At 38.5% G+C, this 11,127-nt stretch overlaps 1 protein-coding gene across 1 annotated transcript; it reads right to left on the bottom strand.

Moving 5' to 3' along the window:
• Positions 1 to 234: 234 nt before the first annotated feature.
• Positions 235 to 9,153, bottom strand: LOC139714477 (putative methyltransferase DDB_G0268948). Its single transcript, XM_071626181.1, has 7 exons — positions 8,830 to 9,153; positions 7,144 to 7,212; positions 6,000 to 6,160; positions 4,310 to 4,529; positions 2,884 to 2,984; positions 1,876 to 2,007; positions 235 to 349 (listed from the first exon to the last, which is right to left on the bottom strand). The coding sequence occupies exons 1-7, from the start codon at positions 9,151 to 9,153 to the stop codon at positions 235 to 237; spliced, it is 1,122 nt and encodes a 373-aa protein (XP_071482282.1).
• Positions 9,154 to 11,127: the final 1,974 nt, after the last annotated feature.

Genomic DNA, 11,127 nt, shown 5'->3' with positions numbered 1-11,127 from the left:
ATATCTCCTTCGGTATTTTCTTTGTTTGATTATTTTCAAACAGGCAATCAATGGGATATTCATTTGCTTCGTGACTTCTCCTCGTGAAACTAGTATCATACTAAGACTTAATACGTGTCGTCTTTTCAGACGCCAGACCGACGTTGTTTGTCCGGGGTTTGTTATCATTATTATTATTTCGCGAAGGATATTTGTAACAGTAGAGATAAGGGGGTGAAGTCATGATGGCATGAATTAGCTGTCTGCGTTTCCAGGTTTATGAGCAAGCATCATTTGGACGACCCATTCCACGGTGAGGTTGACGTCTGACGCCTTCTCGCCCGCCGATGAGGAGAGAAGGGCCATGAGCCTGAAATCAAACATGAAGAGACGTGTACATGTAGCGCTGAATGATTTTGAGCTAGGTGCACTTAAACTGCACAACGAAACGGCCATGCAGTTTTCTTGTTCATTTATAGGTCCCATCCCTCCCCCTTCTTCTTTGCATTGATTCGTCCTAGTCTCAAGAGTCATATATCTGTTATTTTTTTAAAAAAACCATATGTTGTTTTATCTCATGATTCCGCATTACGTTTCTGTATAAAGTACAAGATAGTCAACGCTATCAGACTAAATTGAAGATTGGAGCAAAACTACTTGAATTTATATAGGTCCCTACATGTCTTTCAAATGAAACGCCCACTCTAGGCTATTATCATAGTGTCACATTTCCATCATACCATTTTTAGACCTTGCCTTAGAGGTTGACATCCTATCAAGCTTGTGAATTTCTAGACATTTCTAGCTGGAAAGACAAAAAGTCATAATCAATGAGACTGATGATTCTGCCAGTTTACATCATCGGAAATGAACGCATTATCAGCTTGCATACTGTTTCAAACGCTGCCTGAAAGTGATGTCCATTTTATCTGCCTTGGAAATGATAATGATAATAATAATAATAATAATAATAATAATAATAATAATAATAATAATAACAAAAATAATGATAATAATAATGATGATAATAATAATAATAATAATGATAATGATAATAATAATAATAATAATAATAATAATAATAATATTAATAATAATAATGATAATAGTGTCTATTTAGCGTACAGGTCCACTTTTTTGTGCTCATGCACTTCAAAAATAAAAAGATATACATGCATAATTATACAAGTACATGTTCAAACATGTCAAGAAATGTATACCAAATAAGAAATACAACATATACCAATTAAACATACAATATTGTTCCAAACATTAATGATATACAGCAATTTGAATGGGTAACTGATTCCACAATTTTGGTCCCATAACGGAGAAAGCACGATCACCCCATCCACGTTTTACTCTGGGTGTTTAGAGTAACAATGCATCTGATGATGAACGTAGACTTCGTGTCGGATTGTATTTTTTTCACAGAATTACTTAGGTATACGGGAGAAAAAGAATGAACTGAATGATGTACTAATAACAGAATCTTGAAAATAATCTTTTTTTTTCTACAGGTAACCAAAGTAAGGAACGGAGAACTGGTGATATGAAATCAAACTTATTAGTAAAAGTTAACAATCGGGTAGCAGAATTTTGCAACCGTTGAAGTTTTGTGACATCTTTTTTTTGGAAGATTACACAACAATGAATTCGAAAAATCCAACCGAGAAGAAATCAAAGCATGAATGAGTATCTCAGCTGCAGATTTAGACAAATATTTCCTTATGAAACTTAAATTACGCAGCTGATAACGAACATTCCGTAGATAGTCGTAGATAGAAAGAAGAACTAAAAGACAAGATGTCTATCGGATGTGCGTATGTGTATACGTAAAACTATTCTTTACATACATATCACACAATTTTTTTGAAGCTCCTCGATGTAACTTACCTCCGTCGATGTTTTTCATAGAGGTCGGTGTCGGGACAGCACTGCAAATGCTGAAATGATGCTGAAATAGTCTTCGTATATTCGATGAAATCATCCACATTCATCGTTCGTCTGATCGAAATACCAGCAGGTCTTCGAGGAAGAAGAAAGACAAGGATGGAAATGCTTGCATGTGGCATTAGATGACACTCAGCATCATGTTCCGAAGTTGTGGATAGTCATGTTGCAACGTTTATTTGATGAAATTGGTTTTAAAATGGCTGTGATACATGTATCTAAAACAGGTTCCATGACATTTGCTCATGCGACAATTGCTCCCAGGAAATATCTGCACGCGCTAAGCCCAACATAAAACCTACTCAAACACGTAACCCTCACCCTAATCCTAATCCTCACATGAAAATAAACCTGAAACCCTATCACAACCCTAACCCTAACCCTAAGTCCTTGGAGAAAATAAGACCGGAGCAATTGTCGCAGGAGCAAATGTCGTGTCACCCTAAAACAAAGCGATGTTAATAAAAAGGTGGGACCCACCTTTTATCAGGATCGCTTTGTTTTACTTTGATTTGGGATATCTCAGCCATTTCAAAACCGATTTTCATCAAATAAACTTTGAGTTCCTCTTAGAATTGTATGCTCTGTAACATTTCATGTGGTTTCCTAATATCTCGCAAAAAGTTAAAAGCTCAGTGACCTCATTTTCACCATCCGTTTAAAGCTCAAGTTGATTACAGCAGTCTTTCTATTTCTGTGACGCCATGATATTCTGTAGCTTTTTTTCTCAGGCGAAGACGGCACACAGATTTTACCAAAACTTTACAAAGAAAATCATAAACTTTGCACAGATCATCTGCTTTCCTTAAATCCCACGTGCGCTCTACAAACTGAAACCTCTTTTGTACTTGGAGGTAAATTTCCATATATCTGTTTGTTGTCGTCGTTATTTTTATAAGTTTTTTTAAGTTATCCATATTGCCTCAAACTGCTCTATGCTATCAGCCTTACCGTACTTGGTCCGTGTAATCGATGTCCATGTTGTCGTAGAAGGCCTTCATCTCGGCGCGAGTCATCGGCCAGTAGGGGCCCAGCTGGTCCTTGTCGTTGAGCTGGGTCGGTGTGAGAACAGAGTGACAGCGTCATCACCATCACCATTATCATCATCATCATCATCATTATCCCTTCATCTACAATCACCACTATCATCACATCATTCCTGCATCATTACTATCACTACCGTCATCATCACCATCGTAATCATCAATGAGACGCCAGTTTGGGGTTAGCTCATGGTCACATGGGTATACACATTATCTTTCGTCTTTCTCAGTTGGTTAGGCACTCCACTAGTTTTCATGGCGACAGAAGGCGTACACTTGCCCACGGTAACAACTTATGGAATTCATTAGTCATGTTCAAACAAAGGATGATGTTGCGAAGAGCAGGTGACCAGAATGATCCACAATAATTAGCACGTTGGAAAGCATCTATTTCATTATTTTGCATTGAATGTATTAACAAACTTTTTCTGTTGATATTGTGAAATACCGCTTTTACAGTCAGGTGGATGTGTTAGCAAGCACCACTTATAAGGATCCTTGCATAATTATTACATCACAGACGCTTATCTCAGTGAATTTAAAAACCAACATGCTCTGCTGGTACAGATGACCATTTTCTGCTCATAGTGGAACCCCGAACTGGCTTACTCGAGGGCATCCTCATAACGTACGATGTGAACTGTCGAAGAGGACGCTCTATTGGCGCAGCCATTGACGCCGTAGGTTTCTTCTTGCCCGTGACAAGAGGGTTTAAAGGACAAGTTCACCTTCATAAACATAAGGATTGAGAGAATGTAGCAACATTAGTAGAACACATCATTGAAAGTTTGAGGAAAATCAGACAATCCGTTCAAAAATTATGAATTTTTGAAGTTTTTGTGCAGTCACCGCTGGATGAGAAGACTACTGCAGCGTATGATGTCACATGAGTACAACAATATAAGGAAAATATAAAGAAAATTTCACAAAATTTCATCGTTTGAAAAAAGTGTACATTCCCTTGACTCGTTACTAACATATGTTCTGGGTAATATCATTCCCCCTGCCTTTAGAAAGAGGCAAGTCAAGTGCTCTTTTATTATGCGAAAAAAGTGAAAATATGTTGATTTTTTTTTTAATATTTTCTTTATACTGTTGTACGCATATGACATCACAAGCTGTAGAAGTCTCCTCATCCAGCAGTTCCAACACAAAAATTTTAAAAATTCATAACTTTTGCATCGATTGTCTAATTTTCCTCAAACTTTCACTGATGTGTTCTACTAATATTTTGCTGCATTCTCTCAATCCTTATGTTTACGAAGGTGAACTTGTCCTTTAATGTTATTATAACACTGTCGTTACGTACACTGGATGATATTCCATGCACTCACAAAGCTGTCGTTGATTTCCATGAGTTTTGCCGAGATAGTGGCAACCTGGTGGGGAAAGCGCTCCTGTACGCATCCGAGCACGACGAGGCAACCACCGGGGCGCAAGACCCGGTGAACTTCGGCACAGAATCTGGGAAAATCGAACCAGTGGGCTGCGGTGGCCGACAGGACCAGATCCACAGATCCACTGTCCACGGGAAGGGACTCGGCTGGGGAGACGCTTAAAAGTAAAATGACAGCCAGACACATTGTGGATTGAGTGAATGCAGCAATGTTAAGCTAGTATCTCACCAAAGGAGACGTCTCCGCCACGTCTCAAACTTATCAGTCGCAGCAGTCGCGGAGACGTCTCCAACATAAAAATAGCTTACGGTCTCACCAAGGAGACGTCTCTGAGACGAGTTATGGCAGGTGCCAAAAATTTTCAAATCTGATGGAGCCGTTGCAGGATCACCTGACTTGATCTGGGCAGGACGTCAGCACGCAGATGGTCACGTTTCTAAAGTAGGTCAAACAGTGTCAAATAGAGTCACGGAGACGTCTCCGCGACCTCTCACCAGTTTCTCTGGTCTCCAGCAGGTCTCGGCGACGTCTCTGAGACGTCTCTGAGACATCGCGGAGACATCGCAGGGACGTCTCGGCAGTCGCGGATATAATTAGTCTCCGCGACGTCTCCGCAACTGATGGAGACCTCTCGGAGACGTCGCGGAGACTTCGCAAAGAATCGAACATGTTTAAATTTCTTGCGACTAATCGGAGACTCTGTGATTTTCAGGAGACGTCTTTGCAACTAGCAAAATCTGGAGTCGCGAACTAGTCGCGAACTAGTTTCAAGCCCGGTGAGATACCCCCTTTAGTGCAACACAACAACGAAGTATGAGGAAAATTGGACGATATGTTCAAAAGTTTTTTAAAGGGATGGTATAGTTTCTGTCGAGGTGGGCTTCCGGTTCCAACCTATTTTAAGATGATTTTTGTTTAAGGTAATGAGAAACCTCTTCTAAAATATGGAATGAGCATAATTCTAAAAGGAATTCAAAGTTCGTTTGGTGAAAATCGATTTTGAAATGGCTGAGATATCCAAAACAAAGCGATCCTATAGTAAAAGGTTGGACCCACCTTTAATTAGGATCTCAGCCATTTGAAAACCGATTTTTATCCAAAAAACTTTGAATCGTAGTTTATTAATATGTTTTTAAGTATTTTGCAAAAAGCTTAAAAGCTGAATCCCTATCTCAACAAATACTATACCATCCCTTTAAAGTTTTGATGCCTCGTTTGATGATGATACTTAACACTAAGAACATTAATCACTCTTGATGTCGCCATTCAACATATTTTCATCTCTTTTTTTTTTCAATAATGAAAGAGCATATCCAATACCTCTTCAGAAAGCAGGGGAATCATACCTTTATGTCAGTAATGGGCCGAGGGAATGTGCATGTACATTTTGTTAAGAAACGTTGAATTTTGTGCAACCAAACCCTCCCTTTTTCTTTGACCGGGATATAAGATTTTCGAATAATGTGATAAGCAAATGAAAAAAACAACAAAACAAAACAAAACAAAACAAAACACATGCAACAATATCAAAGATTAAAATTACAATATATTCCTGCAAAAGCTCCTCTATATCCTGTCGAATTGCCGAATACAGCCGAATATAAGATTTTAAAAACAAACAGCTAACCTGTACGCGACATTTTCTGCCGTTTTCAGAGCATTGGCCTTTTGGATTTGAGTTTCGCTGGCATCGAACCCCAGTACCCTTCTGAAATAAGGCGCCAGGGGTTGAGTGTATTGACCCGACCCACATCCAACATCAGTAGCTAGCTTCCACGGCTTCTTGATCTGGGTAAAATACAGAAACAGCGAACTACGTGATGACGAAATATAATAGAAACAGTGAGTATATAGTTCGTGTATTGTTAGCTACATGGGCCTACTGGTATGGGGTGAAATTGTTCTTTCTGCTAAACTTGGTTGAAGAGCAATTCGGCATTGAGGTCACGTTGGCTCTAATCTGAAGCTAAAGAAAGAAAATGAGCGACTTACCAAACTTGGGTCATTTTGCAGCTTTTCAAGTTTGATCTTACCCCACATTTCAAAGCAATGTACCTCCATGTAATGCATAATCATAACAAGTAGGGTATCATATAACCACACGAATGGAGTGATTGAGTTGTCATGAGACTTGGACCAATAATGGAAATAAAAACTAAAAAACTAGGCCCTAACTGAATTTTGAATTCTCACATGTTTTCACAAATTAATGATATAAGTGGCAAACCATGCACAAGTAACTAAGTAGGCTGCCTAGAGGTGATAATTTCATCATGAAACGTGGGACATCTGCTGGTATCCCTTATAGGCGTACCAGCAGCGGCCCGTCGGTCTCTGTTGGATATTACTTCTCACGAGCTACCTGGGTATATTTGACTGGGCCATCAACAACAACGCTTGTTAGAGTTTAACTCGCCATAAAGATAAACCGGAAGTAGAAATGCTATCACTCTCAGTAATGAGAAACCAAAGATAAGTAACAAGTAGAAATTTTTAAATCAAATAGCATGACTGAAATTGGAGAACCCAAGATTTAAGAAAAACTGTAATCAATCCTAGATTAGAATGTTCAAAATTGTCTTTGCTTGCTTCTTTATTTTCATTCTAGTTTATATTTCCTCTTTAAGGTTCTTAATATTTTCATTATTCCCATTTCTTTTTATTAAGAACTTCTTTATTCAATAGACAAATAAAAATATAAAGAAATAACAAAACCATATATTATTTTACGTCAACATATAACCCCAACTTTTAGCTTTCATTTCGTCCACCCTAAAGTGGCTGTCCCTGTCTTCACTGTCCACCATGTTGCTAGCCGAGTCCTCTTCTGAGTGGGCTACCTGAAAATGTCGGGTATGAGAAGCTACCGACAGCTACCTGTTTCTTTTTTTCCAGGGGGAGAAGTTGGTGGAGTTTCCTTGTCTCTATCTCTCCCCTGCAAACTTTTCAGTTATTCCTGGCTCCTTGACTTCCCCTCGAGTCCCTTGGATTTTTTTCTGTGCTTTTGTCATTCTTTTTTAAATATTTTTGTTCCTTAAATCGCTCGACGGCGATTGCTCGATTACGTCGTTGCCGGGGTTGTTGCCGCTCGGACACCGAGCGTATTTTGGGCGGCGAGTGAAAACTGGACGGTTACCGCCGAAATCTTAACTCCGCATTTAAGTTTCTGCTGCGACCGAGCGATGCCCGGCCGGGTACCGGTCTGTCACTGGTCGATGATCGACCGAAATTGGCTATTGATACTCGCCGACTTGTCGCCGAGCAGGCTGACTTTGGGTGTTGTGACCGTAGCCTTAAGTATATATACAAAATGCCATTCAGCTCAATTACTACTAGGTGTCACAAAAAAAAAAAAAAAAAAAATCCCCCTTTTGATCCTTGATAGTTCAAAAACTATATATCAGATCTAACCTGTTATTGATATGAGCATGGAGCTACAAACGTTGTAGCTCCATGTACGACCTAATGGCTGAATAGTGTACAATTTTTGTTGGAAGCAATTTAAAAATGAAAGCATGAATCAGTTTCATTTTAAATCTATGATTAGGCTAATTCTAAAGTTAAGCCCCAGATTTGAGTCAAATTTGGATCCTCTGTACAAAATTGTGAGTCTTTGCTTACAATGACCCAGAACGATAGACATGAATACCACGAATACCATCTTTTCAGAGCTCTGTTGACTATAATGTATTCTTCTGATCTCTTGCTCCAAGGCATGCAAATGAATGCTTCATCAGTGATCCATGACGAATTGGCCTGGGCACTGCTAGTCTGAATTCATGGTAAAGAGTAAAATGCACGCACATGAAAAAGTAAGCACACGTTTTCATGTGTTTGCATACACTACATTTCAGGATGGATAAAGACTAGCTGCGACAGTGGAATTTCTCATGAATATATTCAAACCCTGGCCCTGGCCATTGTTCAGGATTATTGTCAGGGTGTTAACCAAACACTCCCATATACACACCAATTGGCCCCTGTACAAAGTTAGTTTTGTACAGAGCTATACGGGTATAGGGTAGAAAATAGAGCAAAATCTAAACTCTCTACATAAATCTTGCATTTGATAAAACTGAATCATGCGTTCATTTTTTTATTACTTTAGTTCCAACAAAATTGTACACTATTCAGCTATTGCTCAAATCAATGTCAGTGTTATCTGAGTATTAAAGTGTTTAGTTTCAGCACTATAACATGGATCAAAGTGGGAAATGTTTTTGGAACACTTATAAGTACACGTGTAGGTACAAATAACACAACGCGCACTCTGTGAACATGGTAAACACTCTTCCTCAGTAGTAAACAACAATACACTACCAAAGAGGACTACTATAGTACAGTGTACTGAGATTTATCTTCGTAAAACGCACAGTATGGCTACCTGCCTGATACTATTCAACATCAAGTGTAAGCGTAATGTGAACTAGGGATTATCAGAAACAGATATATTTTACCCTTTTCTCCAGACTGCTCGTAATGATCCGCAAGATCTCTGCGGACATTGTAGGCCTCGTAGCCGCGTACCTGGAAGCGGCTGCATGTCCTTCGAAGTACAGCCGCGTCGCCATGTTCCTCGCGCTACAACAGTTCGGCCTGTCCAATGGTCTGGAGCTTTGTGGCCTCCTGTCCACTTCACGACATAAGATAAGACCGGGGTCAACGGATACTGACCTGGTCAGAGTACCCTTCGTCTGTTTATACCAGGCACCTCCCTGTTTATACTGAGCTGAAAGGCTGCTCGAGGCTGTTACAGGAGGCTTCAGAACCTCATTTGGCATTTACACTCTGATGGGGCACGGGGATTCTGCCTTTTCGTGCCCGTGTACCTCCCCCGCTTGGTGAAAATCTGCCATAGAGTTTTCCAGATAACTGAATGTAGACATTGTCTCTTTTTGTTTTCCTTCCGTAATCTTAAGTTTTATTTTCTGTTCCTGCTTTTGTTCTTGTCCTTGGATAGTCTTTGTATTTTGTCTTCTGATTATTTCGCCTGACACAAGGATATCAAAATTTTATACATGGAGTCCGTGACGGATGTTGAGTATGCTGATGCCCTCACCTTCTAGAGAATTCACAAATTTTATTTTTACAAGCTATGCTTTTCTTGGGAATTCCTCTTTTCCATATAGAGTTATAGATTAAGATTGTATTGCTTACTTGTTTATTTATCCCAACCAGAGGTGATATCATTATACAATTGTATTCATGTTTTGTTGAAACTTACGTGATGCAAAGTTTTTTTTTTTTGATATTATGTACTCATGTAAACGTTATGTATATTACCTTGTATTACTTTTTATGAAAATGAAATCATTTTGAATTGAATTGAAAAAAAAAATACTGAAAAATTATGTGGATATTCCGCCTCCCCCTTATTACTTGGCATCCCCCATCCACCATAACATTCATAAAATGTACTTACACATAATATAACACACTTGCCAAACGAAACTGATAACTTACATTTTTCGTATTTCATAATGCTCTTCTTTCGGCAATGTTTATTTTTTCCTCTTTTCTTTCTTTTCTTTTTCCTTGTTAATTTCTTTTTTATCGGATTTTACTTGTACATGTATTATGTTATTACAGCTGTACAACCTCGTATTAATGATTTATAATGATTCTCTCATTTTGCTCAACATTTCTTATATTGTATGCATATAATGATTATTTCCTGTTTTAATGTACTGTATGATGATTTGTTTTATTCGTTTGTAATTTCAAATTGTAAATTGTTATGAATTTTATGCACGGACCCATTGAAAAATAGCTTATGGCCCGTTCTCAGTAAAAGCGTTCAAATACGGAATTTTGGTGTCGCCGACATTCCATGACAGTTCGCGGTTCCCTAAACCTATTAGATACTATTTAAATGTTTATAATATATCAAGAGGACTTTATTTGTTAAAAATAAACACGATCAAATGCGGTTGTCTGCCTTGTTATATAAACTTTTGCTGTTAAACTTCGTTAAGACCCCCAAAACGCAGTGTTGCCGGCTATTTCAGAATTATCTTTTATTGCTCCTCTCCGTCCACAGACACACTTTCCAAATATCATTTTCATGGACGATGAGCATATCATAATATGTGCTAATCACAATACTCAAAAAGTTCCAAAGTTTTTATTGACTTCTTTTTTATAGCCTTTTGAAACCTGTCGCCAAGTTCACCGCCAGATACGTTACCAGTTTCTTCAGCGTTACAGCGAAAATAACAAGACTATGCAATGACCCTGTGTATATGAAACCCTGAGGATATACTTCATACATTGCAAGTACTTAGATTTTTTGTGCAACAGCTCTTTATTGAGAATACGGTACAATGTTTGAAATATCGGTTTTCTACATTTTTATTTGTACAGATACGTTACATACATTTCACGCCACCCACTGCGACAGATATTGCAATGTCAAACAAATTGTATATTATACATTACTCCTCGGAATGACGCATCGATTCAACATTAAAGTTTAGTACAAGTGAGAAATATTTGGTAGATATCGCTCTCATAATAACATGATCGACCATATACGTTACCACAGATACGTTACCACAGATACGTGGCCGAATTTTGCTCATTGGTCTTGTGCTTTCTGGGGATCAAATCTGGTCAAAATTCATCCCTACACATTACATGCTTCGTTTTGTTGGACCTCAGGATTATATTCTTACACCAAAAGGACAGAGAGGTGAAAAAGAGCAACACTTCCACATGATTTTTCTTTCTGCGTCAGTGTCTCACAACTTTATGCC

Source organism: Diadema antillarum, unplaced genomic scaffold (assembly GCF_040938485.1).
Source record: "Diadema antillarum isolate AM-2024a unplaced genomic scaffold, OU_Dant_1.0 seq00002286_RagTag, whole genome shotgun sequence".
In the NCBI taxonomy this organism is placed as follows: domain Eukaryota; kingdom Metazoa; phylum Echinodermata; class Echinoidea; order Diadematoida; family Diadematidae; genus Diadema; species Diadema antillarum.
The sequence above is the reverse complement of the archived record's forward strand: the minus strand, read 5'-3'. Positions and strand labels throughout refer to the sequence as shown.